Source organism: Aspergillus terreus, genomic scaffold (assembly GCF_000149615.1).
Source record: "Aspergillus terreus NIH2624 scaffold_9 genomic scaffold, whole genome shotgun sequence".
Taxonomy (NCBI): domain Eukaryota; kingdom Fungi; phylum Ascomycota; class Eurotiomycetes; order Eurotiales; family Aspergillaceae; genus Aspergillus; species Aspergillus terreus.
In genome coordinates this window covers 22,648-37,818 of record NT_165932.1, presented here as the reverse complement: position 1 = coordinate 37,818, position 15,171 = coordinate 22,648, and the positions used below count along the sequence as shown (strand labels likewise).

Sequence of the window (15,171 nt, the reverse complement as noted above, 5' to 3'; positions counted from 1 at the left end):
ATTAACTAGACAAGTTACTGTTTATTCCTACAGCACATGCGGTAGGAGAAAGAGGATACTTAGCAGTTAATGAATCTATAATATTATGGAAAATCCGACTTTTTAGCGAGCGGGGCGACAGATATCCTAGAGAGCTCTATAATAACCAGCTATATAAATTTAGCGGAGATTAAAACTTTAACTCTATTTAATGATGTGACGGTTAGCCGGGCGCCATTTTTGGCCACACTCGGTGCCGTTTTACGCGGCCGTCTAACCAACCTCCGCCTTGGCGTCCCGTATACTAATTCCCACGGCCTCCGGAACTTCGGTGCACGCAGCGCCACAGCATCCTCTGCGCGTCGATCTGAAACAGCCTTGTCCGAAGGGTGGGAGCCAAAAATGGCTTCCCAGGAGTCATAATGTGCTCTATACTTAATCTGACTTACCAGGCCGACCGACCCCTATTCTTCCTCCAGACGTGCCATGTGTTGTTGTTTTCCTGCTTCTCGCCTCCCATACTTGCCGTTTTCGCGCACGTCAACATCCCCAATCTATTTATTTTTTCTGAACTCACTAATTCTTATATCTTTTCAGTTTCACTTGCTCTGTCAACATATGTCCTGGTGCCAGGGCCTGGATGGAAACAGACTCTGCGATTGCTCTACTAACTGATGGATTAAGCACGCCTCCCCGCTGCCTATCATTGCTTCGCCCCTCTCAGTCGTCGCGTATTCACATACTTGCTCCCATGCAGCTCCGCTTATCTTGCCACCTTCGGCGACTTCACACTGGACCGTTCGATGCTAGGGTAGCATTCAATGTCGGCAACGTGCAGACGAACATAGCTTTTCTGAGGCACGCGACGGATTCAACGGGCGAGAGCTAGTGGCGCCCGATGCCTCTTAGCGAGCGTAGTGGATTTGAACGCCGTCTCCGTGTCTCGGTCTCTCCGCTCCCCGGCCCAAGGCCCCTGTCAGATCGAACCGTCAAGGCGGTGAGACAATATCACTTATCGGCTCCGTAACCTCCGCTCCCGGTGTTGGATTGCGGAGAATTCTGGTCTGGCAATCTTACAGCCTGGACTATTTGTGCACACCTTACCGTCCACGGTGTAGTGCCTCGGCTTAATGTAAGACATCTTGCGAGCTTTAGTTATATCCACTCATTTGGCCCATATCGCCTTACCACACCCGACCCCGTCACTTATACTCTTGGAGATAGTATGAATATATTCCGCAAGCTCCGGAATAAGGTGAGTAGCCGGGCCGGTGGCAGCGAGCCTGCCGTCTCCTCCTCAACCTCAGCGCCGGCCAGGGAAGCATCCGAGGATGATGAATGCAACACCATAAACGCCTCACTGTCGTCTTCCACACCCCCACGCGCCATGCACATCAGCGAGGTGAAGCGGTCGCCGTACCGGGGATCAACCATACGCCGGGCCAATGTCGAACCCCAGTCCATCACCGTCATGGTTGCGCATGCGAAGGGAGCAACAGATTACTTAGGGCTTTATTCGGTATGTACTCGTCCATCTGTTCATCAGTGTATCCATCCCTCGGCCTAGCAGGATTAGAATCAATGTCAATAAGCTATATATATAGCTCCTCCAGCGCGAAACGAAGCACGGCAGCGAGTTCGACCCGACAGGTGACTTTGAAACGGACTACGTGTGTGATGGACACGTGTACAATGTCCGCTTCACGCCCGTTCCGAGCGCCACAGGGCCGTGGGCTCCGAATCTGGCGTTGCTTACGATAATGCAGCATGTTTGTCTTGTTTTGACATACGATGCATCATCGAGTTCGGGGACAAGCGAGTCGTGGGAGGAATTGGTCGCGGGTTGTGAGAGGTTGCGAGGACGCAGGGAAGATGCGGTGCTGGCACCTTACCCATTTACGGCAGTGATGATTGTTGCGATAGGAGGTGGGAGTGATGGTCATGCTAGAGGGGAAGGTGACGCTCCCATGGTGTCGGCAGCCGAAGCCGAGGCGTTTGCGAACCAGCGGGGCGGTCTCTTCGTCCATGTGTCGCCTAAAACGGGGCGTGGGGTGTGCGATGCGATCGGCGCATTGGTTCAGCGGGCACATGGCGCTCGTGGGGAATATCGCATGGGTCAGGACGGGGAGCTGAAGAGGTATCAGCGGGCGCAGATGCTAAAGGCAATGTTTTCACCTAGCTAGGGAAGGTCTTCCCTACTGAGCTCAGGCAACTGAGATGATCATGAAGATTTACTCTTGTGGCTTTGGTATCCTTCCAGAGGACTCTCCACCGCTTACATACAAGTAGCAGGGGTAAGAGAAGAGAAGAGACGTAAGTCATCCTATGAACGAAAGGAATCTTCGCTAATATATACATACAACGTAGAAAGGTCGTTAGCTTTGCTGGAAAGAAATAAGAAATATATATATATAGAACTTCCCATTGATCTACAAAATTGTAATTAAGGTGTTGCACATAATAATCTGACGACATAGGCCTCGGGTGTACAAAAATTAAAGTACAAACTTCATGTTATGTCGCAAATAATAGAACGACTGCCCTAATTAGTGAACATGAAGGACTTCGGGTATGCGAAGAGCTTCCGTGTCCTTCTTTATGTCAGGATGCCTGGCAATCAACCGTCTAGTCTAACGGTGAACAAGATTGGAACCCCTATTCTATAAAGTTAAATAGAGTCGATCTATCTCCGTTTTCATGCTCGCTAATTGGTAAAGATTTAATATTTCTTATGTGCTCCCACGCGCCTCCCTATAGCTATTCTCCGAATTATCCCAATAGAAAACCTATTATATTTAGTTGTTATATCTAAAAAGGGAGAGACCTTAACTAAAGCAATCTGCTTCGAACCGGTATCTAAAGGTAGCGGGAAAACAGCGGAAAGCAAAAATAGACCAATCAGCTAGCGAGAAAATCCATCCAAGGTAGGGTGGAATTAAGCCTAGGGAGTAGGCTTGGATCTCTGAAGTTTCCCGCGTTATATATTCCGAAAGAATGCTGGAAAGTCTATATTCCAGTACATTAATTACTCGCGTGAATATCCCTCTTCAGCAGGCGACCACACCGGGCGGTGACTCCCTCACCATCATATCGTGCCCGGGCGCTTAGTCGCTGGATGGTCATGGAGCTGAGACGTACGAGATTCCTATCAAGCTATCTACTCGAATGCAGGTCAGATCGTATCTCCGGGAGATTGACTTTGGTTGAACCTTGGCAGTTGGAGGCCAAGCAGGTCTGATACGGACAAGGTAGTAGGTTCGCGGCTGTCAGTGACCATTTTTGCTCAGTATGTAGAACAATCTCAAAACCATGTCACTAACAGCGCAAACAACGCGGCATCCAACAACAGTCCTCGTTATATTTCAGGCCCAATTGATCCCTCCATATCCCTCATGCTATTGAATGCCATCTGTGCCTTCTCTCTCGTATCCGCTGGAAATACATCAGAAGACTGGGAGACCGCTTCAAAACCCAACTTCCACTTCTCCCATTTCTCCCCTGAAGGATCTCCCTGCAGTGACCATCGATAGATCTCGGCACCCAAAACGTGAATCCAAGCCGCCGCGGCCGGGACATGATACACCCGTTCATCCTCGCGGTAACCCCCAGCTTGTGGGTTGAATGCCCGATCCAGGGTCCATACCCCGTAGTCCCACAGCGGTGCATGCAGTCGCGTTAGATGCGCAACAAACATGTTCAGAGAGACCCATTTTTCGATACATTCGGTTATCTTCGTTCCGAGATCGGGTTTATCGGGTCCTTTCTTCGGTCACTTCTGTACCTTTTTAAATCGCGCATGGTAAAAAGTTGACATACCATTCCATCGTTCGCGCGTATTCGACGCGATTCCCTTCTCAAGCTTCTCCTTTGAAGGCGCCGGGAGGTTATCTATTAGCAGTCGCGTGACATTTGCTAGGGCGCTAGTTCCAGCCGGGGAGGATATAGCCGCATCGAAGAGAACGTCTTGGACGTATTCCAGTCCCAGATCGGGATGTGGCAGCGACGTGATGGCGGCTATAATTGGGTTCGAGACTTTGTCGTAGATGGCGTCTGCGTTGGTCGGCCCCTCCTGAGGAAGGCGCTGCAAGTCGGAGAGGACATTTTCTGAAAAACGAAAGTAGAGCTCGGCATGAGGTTCGTCGGCGAAATCAGACTGCCAGGTTCGAAGATAGTTTTTTGCCCAGTCGTCCATTTCTCGTGAATCCCTGTTGATGCGGATGTTAGGGTGACTGACTGTTGGAGTATTTAAGGCGTGCTCTTGAGATTACGTCATTTGCTGGCGTCTGGGACACGGTCAAAGGTAGCTAGCTCACTTGCATCAGCCCAGCCTGCATGTCGTCCAGCCAGCAGGATCAATCTATAATTGCTCTGGTTCAGCGTATCCTAGCGCGTCTCTTGCCACTCGCAGCCCAGATGGCAACGAGGAACAGTTGTTCCGCCGTGTTGATGGCCGAAACTGTGCCGGACGTATGCATCCCGTTTAGTTGATTTCTGCCTACCTTGGTCGCCAACACTAATTGTGCTTAGACCAGTACTCCGAAGATGACCAAAACGCAGCCCTAAACGAGGCCGTCGCTCAGATCATCGGTGGCACAACGGTGGGAAGCCGCGAGGGCAGTAAGGCTCATCTACCCTACCTACACCAAACCCGGGCATGAACTCACTCATACCAGACCGATATCCGCATCGCTTTTTGAATCGAGACTCAAATGGAGACCCTGAAGTCAGTCTTCTGGAGACGGGTCTCTGCGCCGAACCAGATGCGATCAACTACGAGTGGCCTATTCTGCGGAGCGGCAATGTCTTTGGATCACAAGGGAACAGGAGGGCTGGCGATGATCGCATTATTGTTGCGGCTTATGACCCACCTGGCGATGCGCCGATGGTTTGGTCTTACTGTGCTATGATCACGCATGAGGGAGCGGCTAGACCAGGGGGTTTCACTGACTGCACCTGAATGCCTTCGAGCCGTCATATCTTCTGGAACAGTTATGTACTGATTTCAGTTTAGTATAGGCTGAAGAGAGGAGTAACACCTTATAGTCAGGATGCCGTTAACTCGCGTGACTCGTTAATTTGACACTTGATTTCGCGTTAGGCATGAACTCGACTTTAGAAATATCCGGGTGCCAACGACGGCGACAAGACGGGTGGCACGAAACTCGAAGGTCTCGCCTTCCTGATCAATGACATGACGCCAGGTCCATTTCGTGCAAGCCCGCGACCAATTCAGCGACCGTGAGCTTGTGGCGTCTTAAACCCCACCGCATTCATGACATGTACGCAGAACTGGTCAGCGCGGCGATTGCGCCGCCTCCTGAGCGAGCATTCCTTTGACTCTGTGGCCGCTGTTTACCTCTGCTTTCCCTCCCATCCCTCCCGCACTCAGCCAGATGAATCTGCTCCAGGCTTTCGTCCAGCGAGTTCGAGTTGGTGCGGTCATAGAAAGCTACGCGGTCCAACATATAGACATCGCAAAGTCACCGTCACTGCCTATACAAACTCCAGCTACACAGAGTGCTAGAGTCGCGCACTTTACCCGTCGCTAGCCTGATTTATCTATTCCCCGTATAGAACATTCTCTAAACTACCTTAGTATTGCTCCTATTACTTTTTATACTATATTCTAATTATATGCTTTCTTATACTGCCTATCGCTGCCTCTATACGTTATTTTTTCTGTAGGAAGTGACGGGCGCTAACTGTCTACTATTACTTCCTAATTTTAATATTTACCCTATCTAATATAATTGGAACCTCCTCCGCAGTCTATATTAATAAGTCACACACACACACACATGCCACACCACTGTCCCGACTCATGGGGGTCCATAATCATGCGGCCCATAAAGACACAGAGAATAGGGAGCCCTGACGTTCGGGGAAAAGGCAGGCCTACTGCCCCTTTCTCTCAACGGGACCGAGACTGAGAAGTACGGAATCGGCTGCCTGGTCTGTGCTGCACCGATCCTTTCTACCGTGTTACTACCGCGGCGTGGGAGATCCTTGCGCCGGAGCTTAGGCTCCTGGTTCGGTTCCCCGGTAAAATAGACCAGTCGGCGGCAGCTGTACGCGCCACTGGCAGTCACTACCGGCTCCAGCAAATGGTCCAAGTACAACCGCTCCAAGGCCGCCTCCTCCGACGTGCAGTAACCGAAGATGGTCTCGTACTTTGCCCCGTCGAGGAGAATCAGATTCCGTAGCGAGAGCTCTCTCAGCGTTGGCTGTAGCCTTTGTAGAAAGGCGAGTATATCTGCTGATCTCACCCGTAATCCGCGGAGGACGAGGCGCTTCAACGGAGGTAGCGGATCCATCTCAGCTATGGATGGGAAGAACCGTTCACGGTACCGGTTGAGTTCCGAGACGATCAGATCCTGAAGTTGATAATGATGGAGTTCGAGACTCTCGAGTCCCCGGCAACGTTTTATCAAGGCGGGAAGACCACTAAACGTTGAATCTTGATACACCTCCTGCTCTATATCCTCAGTTTCCCTCAACTTATCTTCCCAACGCTCGTCCCACTCGTCCGCTGAGTCGCCCGTCAGGCCGAAATCCTCTGTCCGTGGATTGATAATCCGATCCGAGAAGCTCACGGCGAGTGTTTTCAGCGACGCGAGGGACGTGGCTAGCGCGTTGAATTCAAAGTTCACGGAACTGGGTACATTGCACGCCAGGCTACACCGCTCTACACTGTTGTAGACGTCGAGGCGCTGCACCGCGATCCCACTCGCTGCGACCGCCGCCAGCGCCGTCCGGAACGTGTCGGCGGCCGCTTGCCAGATCAGCGTCCAGCCGCCCCCATCGGCGGGGGACTGTCTCGTCTGCGCGTCCTCGCGATAGACCACGACGGCCAGGGAAAGGGAGCGGAGACCGCGGCGCCTCCCATGGGCCATGAGGTTGCGAAAGATCTGACTCAGCAGGAGAACATCACCGCGAGACGCATGCCAGGTGTTATATTCTGTTTGCCGTCGAGTCAGGATCTCAAGGTCCTGCTGTGCCTTTGTGCGGGACCCGGTGCCCTCGGAAGCATATTTGACCTCTTGCGTGAGGAATTTGGTGTTGTTCACCACGCCGACCAGGACCAAGTCGTCAATGAAGCAGCCTAGTCGGCCTGGCTTTGCTGTCGTCTCGACTACGGCCCGGAGACTGCGTTCTGTCACGTCGACCTGTCTTTGCGCCAGGTGGGATGCGAGCGAAGGGGCTGCGGAGACTCGGAGTGCCAGGTCGCGGCTCGTGAGGCGGAGATTGCAAATATCGCGCAATTGGAGGAACGAGAGGATACTGTCAAGTCTCTCGGCAGGACACTTCTCAATTCCGCTCATCCTGTCTGGAAAGATACGGATCGGCCGACATGGGTGACTGTTGTCCTTTACTCGGGGTGGCAGGGAAGAAAAAGGATGGAGATGAAGTACAGAGGGATCGGCCCTTTTTATAGTTGGCCTTGCGCTCGCTCAGGGTGGGTATCTGATGGGAGCTAACCTTGCTTGGCTAGCTTGATCTTCATACTACTGACTTTGTATCTTCTCGCTGCGATCTGTCGCAGCCAATATGGCCGCTCCCTCGCGAAATCCTTACATAAGGCCGAATTTCCTACGCTACACGCCTCGGATGATACAAATCATATTCAGTCTTATGGTACAAAATCGCCGCCCTTAGCCCATCGGACACCAAGCCTGCATATAAAACTCCGTATCCGCCCAAGTATACCCCGGTATCCCAGGGCATGCAGCGCATCCAGCTCGAGACACGTCACCACCTGGGTGCCGCAGTGCACGTCGCCGGGCGTCAGGCCTTCAGACACATACCCGCAGTTCAAATCCTGCACCTCAAACGGACCCAGATACGTTGGATACCCGTAGTCTGAGTCCACATGTGTCTGATCGGGGAGATAATTGGTGCTTGTGACCACCTCGTACGCGTTGTTGCACACGTACGCCTCGTCGTAGTACAACGGGAGGAGGTAGCCAGACCAGGTCCAGTCGTCCAGGGAGTCGACGGGTTTGCGCAGGAAGACCACGAACTGGAGGCTGGAGAGGGAGGTGGGGAGGTCCGGGGGCGCGCTGGTCGTCGTGGTCGCGCGACTGGTGCTGGTGGGCGTGGCGGCGCCATCCCCGTATCCCGTCAGGACGGTGAGGTCTCCGTACAGGGAGGAGAGCCGGGAGTCCAGAGACCGGGCGATGCTGGTCACCTCTGCACCGGGTTCGTCAGTCGCTTCAGGCCATTGCTCCAGCGTGATGGCCACGGCGAGCGCGGGCGTGCCCACGGTGCTGTTGGCCGAGGCCGTGACGGAACAGCCCGTGGTCGTGGAGCAGTCGAATTCACACCCGGACCCGGCAACACACACCCTGGAGCAAATATCCGCCTCTCGCGTGCTGCACTCCTCGTCCTCGTTGTTGTTGTTGTTGTTGTTGTTGTTGCTGCCATCGTCAGAGCCCCCACCACTGCCGCCGCCGCCGCCGGTGCTCCAGTCGGGGGGCACCAGAGACATTGATGGCAGAATGGCACACACGGGATGCCGACGTCCGGGTCATCACTATTGGCCGTTGGAGTCGCACTGCCGGACGACCAGGTGGTAGTCGCAGTATTGAGCTTGGGGTCCTTGGTGGTCTGGGACCATGGATACCGGGGTGGGAGGACCGTGCCCGTCATGCTGGTTGCGTTGGGATCTTCGTCGAACGGGGGCAGCGACAACACCATATAAGGCAGGGTGATACTGCTCGTCATTTCCAACTCTGTGGGCTGCGCCTGGCTGGCATTGATGGTCACTCCCCACACAGGGATCTCAGTGACGACCGCTGATGATGGACTGTCAGTGAGGGTGGATTAGCGAGGAGGGACTCAACACGTAGCAGGAGGGAAGGATAGCGTAATAGTGGTGGTAGCCACCGCATAGCCATGGTATGTTTCGACGACTCCATCGTCATAGGTGGTCGTTCTGGTGGTCAAGTAACTCTGCTCGACGGGGCTCTCCCAGGGAGGGATGGATATCACAGATGGACTGTCCAGCTGCAGCGGCGGCATGATCAGCGAGCATGGAGGCTCACATTGCACGACGGGTGAGGGCATATTCCAGATCGACGGGGCTTCGTAGACCTCGCCATCGCCCGGTCCATTTCCAGACCCAGAGCCCGCATCCTCGACGACGACACAGGCGCCTTCGGGACAGTATCCGCAGGCACAAGTGTACTCGCACAGAGGACCGTAGACGGTGGCGTCCAAGCCCGGTGCAGCGGCCCCAACGGCATCGCTCGTGGGGTCCATGACATTCAGCGCCCCCCTGCCCCGTGCAGGTGCAGGCATTCATAGGACAGAAGCCATGGACACAGCCAAAGTCGCACAGCCCAGCCAGGTTGCCCTCGCCTGCGCCAGACACACAGGCCGGGGGCAGGAAGGGCGAGACGGTCGGCGTGCTCAGCGGGACCTCGACCGTACCGCAGGCATTCTCGGGGCAGTAGCCCAGGTTGCAGTCAAAGGCGCACAGCCCGCTGTAACTAGCGTCTTCGCCCGCAATCGGGTATCCGATAACGCCCGTGGCGTTAGGCGGCTCGTAGCCGATGCCCATGCGCGTGCAGGTGCAGGCACCTAGCGGACAGTATCCATATCGACAGGCAAATCCACACAGACCGGCAAAGTTATTCGCACCGGTGCCGTTCATGCAGACCTGCTCGGATAGCAGACGGGTGGGTCGTGCCGACACACTCTCCCCTGTCGACGCACTTCCGACCCAGGCATTCCAATTTTGCACGCCATATGCACAGGTCGACGAGACGGCCTTGCCCTCGATCGTCGCAATAATCACATTATCCCGCACCAGAGACACAGTCACCGGGCCCCGATGGGCGCCGATGGCGACATCGCCGTGGTACACGCCGACATCATCATCCGGCACATCGGACCAGCCCACCGTCTGGGACCAGTCACCAATCGACACGACGGCGCCTGAGAACGAGCCCAGCACCACGGAGAAGAAGATGCGATCCTGGGCCATCTCGGCCGGGGGGAACTCGACCTGCAGCTGGGAGGCCGTGTTGCTGCTGGTGCGGCCGCTGGCACAGGCCGCGCCGGGGGTGAGCCGATACCAGGCGATGATGGTCTCCTCGGTCACCTCGGCCATTCCATGCTTATACATGTCGGCCCAGAAGGGGATCGTCGCGCGCCAGCCGTCGTGGGGCATGTCCGTGGCGTAGTTGAAGGGGGCCGCGCCAATGTCAAAGGCCTCCATGGCATGGTCGTATAGCGGGCCGATGTAGTGGCTCTCCCCGTAGTCGTTCCACGAGATGATCTGGACAAACTCCGGTTGCACATACAGGACCTCCTGCCATTGATCATGCCACAGATGGTCCCCGTGCCACATCCAGATTTTTTTGTACCCGGGCAGGTTGGTGAAGAACCACAGCGAGACCGGCATCATGCACGGCCGCGACTCCAGATACTGGAGATACGAGGCGTCCACGTCCTGGGGGCCCCAGGGCCAGCCCGCCCAGCTGAATAGCCCATCCATGACCCCCGTCGCCACGGCCGGCTTGGCTCCCTGCGAGGACCAACTGGGATGAAGAAGCAGTCGGTGGCCGCCTTGATCTCGGGGCAGTCGTCGGCGCGTGCGGGGCCTTCAAACGTCGAGACAAAGGCCTGTCCCTTGTAGAAGTCGTAGGACACGTGCGCACTGTACTGCTGGATGAGGGCAAGCATGTCTGCCTTGGGCCAGGCGCCGTTGCCCGCGTAGTCAAAGGAGAAGAAGATTTTGAAGCCGAGACTGTCGGCGGCGGAAAACGCCGCCGCGAGGGCATCCGGGTTGGTCGGGTCGGCATACGCCATGTTGAGGGCGAAGGCATCGATGTGCGCATCCTGCGCTAGACGAATATCGTTTTCCCAGTCATCAGAAGTATAGTTGGTCGTGTTGGTGACCTGTCCCGTTAGCGAGGATCCGGCGACGGAACATACGGAGTGCCAACCATAAAATGCGCAAAGACGGCCGCGGCCTGTACTTGTAGCTGCACTGTATGTAAGCCGAATGTCACCGACGCCGTAGGGAATAGTAGTAGATCAAATACGTAAGGACTTCTGAATCCATATATTTGGCAAATTAATCTTGACTAAATGGACCAATACAACATGCCAGCTGCCAGCTCAAACCCAGAATGACAAACGATACAAAACGTCGGCCGATGCCGCTGGATAGCCTTTATCTCCTAGCGCAACACTAGTACCCGACTCCAGACGTCGACGATAGACCATTTACAAAGGTATGAGCAGAGAGGAACGGGTCATCACACCAAGCCCACGCGCAATTGTCAATCAAGAAATTTGATATGTATTGAGACGCGTTTAAGCCTTGGCATAGTCCTCCAGGATGGATTCAGCAATGCGCAGAGCCATGCCGTAGAAGATTGTCATGACGTGAGAAGACACTTGAGTGGGAGGGATAGAGCCGTCAATAACGCGAAGGCGCTGGGTGTCGTAAACCTTAGCAGATGCATCAACAACACCACCAAGATCCTTCGACATCATTGAGCAGGTACCCACAGCATGCCAGTTAGCGCGGAAGTTATCCTTGACGTACTCGGCCCACTGCTCCAGACTTGCTTCGTTGGGTAATTCAGAGCCAGGGATTATCTCCCCGTCAAAATAGTTGGCCATCGCTCCACTGTTCTGGAGCTTGCGAGCAAGCCTGGACGCGGCGGCCTGGCCCAGAAGATCCAGTTCATTGAAGAAGAACTTAGGATCATTGGCAAATTGCCAGAGATAAGGATCACTGCTAAGGATGTGGGTAGAACCGCGAGTAAAGGGAATAAGGTCCCATAGGTCGAAGTTGATCTGTCCTGAGGTGTCAAGGAACAGCTCGGCATATGCTACGTCCTCATTAAGTAGCCAGTCACGGTAGTTTTCGTATTGGACTTTGAGTGCAGTGACATTGTGGAAGCCACCGCGTGCGACAGTTTCCTCGGCCCATTGGTCAAGCTGCGTCTTGAGTAGCTCAGCAGCATACGGAGCGTCTTCCTCGAAGGTCTCTGTAAAGTTGGCAAAATAGACAGCCTGACCCTGGCCGAAACCAGCGGGAGTGCTACGCGCGCGGACAGTAGTTGTAGTCTGATCCTGCATATTGATTCCGACTGGCAATTCAAGAAGCTGCGGAACGTTGGCCTTCTCAAGGACGGATCTCAGGCCAATACCGGAGTACTCCAAGATCAAAGGCGAGATCGCAGAGCCGGCAGCCAACAAAACTTCATGATTGGCGTAGACATTGAAGTTAACAGCCTTGTTGGTGCCGAAGTTCACTCCAATCGCCTTCAGGCCGGGAGCATCCTGATCAAAGATGACCTTTCCCACAAGCTGTCCCGTCAAGACCTTTAGGTTTTTCCGGCGGTAGTTGGGAAGGAGCCATTCATGGGCTGCATCCGCGCGCACCTGATCCTCCAACAGGTTATTAGGGATCATGGAAACACCACGAGGGTGGCCACAGTGGAAATCCACCTGAGTTGGAACGCCAAGGGCAGAAGTAGTGTTCATAAGCGCTTTCATCAGAGGAGACCAACGCTGGCCGTTGTCACGGGGCCCAGCGTGGACGGTGCCGTTGAATCCATGACAAGCAGGGTCAAAGTGATGGCCGGCGGCGATCTGGGTAGCATTCGGGGCACGGGCACGTTCAGCCTGGTTCATATATTTGAATACGTTGTCCCAGTTCCAACCCTCGTTGCCAAAAACCGTTTCCCACGAATCGATCTGGACCTTATCAGGGCGAGTCCATGAATCGCCATTAATTAACGTAGATCCTCCGAGGCCCTTTCCGGACTTGATGTTGTCGGTGCGGTTGTTGATAAGGGGCACAGTGAGGTAGTTCTGGTCCACAGTCGTGCCGAAGATTTGACCGTACGCGTTTGGGTCCTCGATAATTGGCCCGTCGTTGGACTCATAGAAGCCCTTTTCGATAACCAGGACCTCGATGTTAGGGTTCTCTGTCAGTTTGGCGGCCACAGTTAGACCAGTCAAACCACCACCCGCGATAATGTAATCGAAGTTCTTGTCGGCGACCTCTTCCGGGTTGGTGAGTAGACTGGCTTGAACGTCAACCTGCTCGGACACCAGGTAAGCGCAGACCGTTGCCAGAGGCAAAAGAAAGTAACCAATATGTCTCATCGCGATGATAGTCTTAAGGAGGCGAGAGGCCGGTAAGGAAATGAAACGAACGAAGGGCAATGACAAATGACCACAGCGTTTTCAGCTATCGTCCCCTAATCGCCAGGGGTGAGGGAGGGACAATTTATAGCATGAATATACTGTGGTAGGTTCTACCTACATTTACAGCGATACTACTCCACTTCCAGATCTAATTACCGTCCTGGCCGTAGTGGTGCACATGTTATTGGGCTGTCTTCATACATGTAATACAAGAAGATTGTCGAGTTGGTCAAAACTACCACCGCTCTGAGTACTATTAGCTGTTCGCGACCTTGTTTGCCTTCCACAATGATAAGACCCAACATGCGAACCGGCGCAGATCCTTCGTAGACCACGGACCGGAACACACTGTAAGCTTTCTGGTTCTCGTGTTTACGTACCCCGACTATCCTTGCGCCGACAAGTAAGGATTACCCTCACCGGTCCCGGAACGGGCGTTATCTGGGAGGAGCTAACATTCTGCTCCATTATCCAAAGCACGTTCTTAATAGAACGTGCTATAAGCGAGAAGCAATCGACGTTCGAGACCCGATTATAGCAGAACCCCACGCAACAAACTCACTCGACCTAGCTCTGACCCCTTGCTAATTGCGTCTGGTATCCGGTGAAGCTGACTAGGCTTGATGCTCGGCTTAAGTGTAATGAAAGGTTACGTTTGACTGGCGCATGGGGACTGTGGACTGTCCTGTTGTCCACAGGAGCCAAGGCCGAGATTTCTGTAAGGCACATATCTCAAATGTGATGTCCTACCAGTTATCCTCACGGGACGGGATGCTGACTGGGATGGATTGCCTTGATTGCCATGTTGGCTGGGGTATGGACTACATTGTATGCGGAAGGGAAATGGCAAGTCCACATCCGACCTTGAATAACAGTTGCGGAAATGAAAACCAAAGGACATCACTACCAGTAAATGCTGATAGACCAGTTCCTAGATGACCACTCCCCTACCGTCATCTCAAACGCCGTCTTTTTACCGTCATACGCTCCGTTCCGATTGCACTCTGCAGAGCTCTTCCCACGTAGATCGTCATCAAGAGATCGAGACCGAGATGCTGAGAAATTCGGATCAACCCTCGTCAATATGGCAAAGAAACGGCTAGTACAAGTGTCGGATCAGACACAACCCTCGCCAAGCCCTGGCTCGTCTTTCTACACGCCATCATTTCTAGGGTGTTCCGCCGATATAGACATCTATTCTCGGCATGCCGAGAAGCCGCCCCACTCTAGGCGTCCCGAGGACCTATAACCTCATTTACCGTATCTAATGAGCCACCAGAAACTGAGGACCTCCTGAGCCTTCCAACGTGGACGCACGGAGTTAATTGATAGGTCAGTGTTGTATCTGTGATTAACCTTAGCCCTCGTGTTCACGGCTGAAGCATATCAATGTGGCGTGATGGTTGTCCATGCTATGTCCTAGTGACGCCTGAACCTGGCAGCTGGTCCATCAAAATTCGGAGGACCCTCTGTTCAGGGAATAATACCCATCCCAAGTGCTAGCAATTACTACATGCGAACGCACAAATTCCCGGTCGGACCTTTTATTCGGCGTATACCGAATCTGGTGATATTTTCGGCCGTATTTGCAGCCGACAGACCGCAGCCAACAGATTTTGGCCGGTCGAAAATACGAAAGAAACAAATTTCACTACATTTCTAAGCTAGTGCCATGGAAGATATGACAATATAATTCCCATCTATGTCTTTGTTCAACTCTGGGATCCACCATGATCTCTATCCTGCATGGTCTTGGCCCATTTAATCTAGTGCTTATTAGAGTTGTGAGGATCGGAGCTTCGCCCCAATAATTTCCGCTGCACCAAAGGTGCGAACTCTTTTTGTTCCCGTGGAGTGCCTGACAGGATGACCGCCAGCTATTTAATTCACTTAACGCGTCAGGCACCATTCCCCGGACGGACCGGTATCGTTTGACTTGGACAATCAGCATAACTGCGCACACTTGAGACCGCTGCAATGAAGTTTTTACTGGTAGCTGCTCTCCTATTTAAGAAC

At 53.6% G+C, this 15,171-nt stretch overlaps 5 protein-coding genes across 5 annotated transcripts; 1 reads left to right on the top strand and 4 right to left on the bottom strand.

Moving 5' to 3' along the window:
• Nucleotides 1-1,366: 1,366 nt before the first annotated feature.
• Nucleotides 1,367-2,162, top strand: ATEG_06250 (uncharacterized protein; the record flags this gene model as incomplete). The annotated part of the gene is made up of 2 exons (XM_001215428.1): nt 1,367-1,498; nt 1,746-2,162. 2 exons carry the CDS (start codon nt 1,367-1,369, stop codon nt 2,160-2,162), a joined length of 549 nt encoding a protein of 182 aa, XP_001215428.1.
• Nucleotides 2,163-3,334: 1,172 nt separating this feature from the next.
• Nucleotides 3,335-4,171, bottom strand: ATEG_06249 (uncharacterized protein; the record flags this gene model as incomplete). The annotated part of the gene is made up of 2 exons (XM_001215427.1): nt 3,335-3,738; nt 3,796-4,171. The coding sequence occupies 2 exons, from the start codon at nt 4,169-4,171 to the stop codon at nt 3,335-3,337; spliced, it is 780 nt and encodes a 259-aa protein (XP_001215427.1).
• A 1,627-nt stretch (nt 4,172-5,798) lies between these two features.
• ATEG_06248 (uncharacterized protein) lies at nt 5,799-6,872 on the bottom strand (the record flags this gene model as incomplete). The annotated part of the gene is made up of 1 exon (XM_001215426.1): nt 5,799-6,872. The coding sequence occupies one exon, from the start codon at nt 6,870-6,872 to the stop codon at nt 5,799-5,801; it is 1,074 nt and encodes a 357-aa protein (XP_001215426.1).
• A 737-nt stretch (nt 6,873-7,609) lies between these two features.
• Nucleotides 7,610-10,794, bottom strand: ATEG_06247 (glycoside hydrolase family 71 protein; the record flags this gene model as incomplete). The annotated part of the gene is made up of 4 exons (XM_001215425.1): nt 7,610-8,396; nt 8,489-8,785; nt 9,024-10,523; nt 10,595-10,794. 4 exons carry the CDS (start codon nt 10,792-10,794, stop codon nt 7,610-7,612), a joined length of 2,784 nt encoding a protein of 927 aa, XP_001215425.1.
• Nucleotides 10,795-11,304: 510 nt separating this feature from the next.
• On the bottom strand, nt 11,305-13,113 carry ATEG_06246 (GMC family oxidoreductase; the record flags this gene model as incomplete). The annotated part of the gene is made up of 1 exon (XM_001215424.1): nt 11,305-13,113. One exon carries the CDS (start codon nt 13,111-13,113, stop codon nt 11,305-11,307), a length of 1,809 nt encoding a protein of 602 aa, XP_001215424.1.
• Between the last annotated feature and the right edge of the window lie 2,058 nt (nt 13,114-15,171).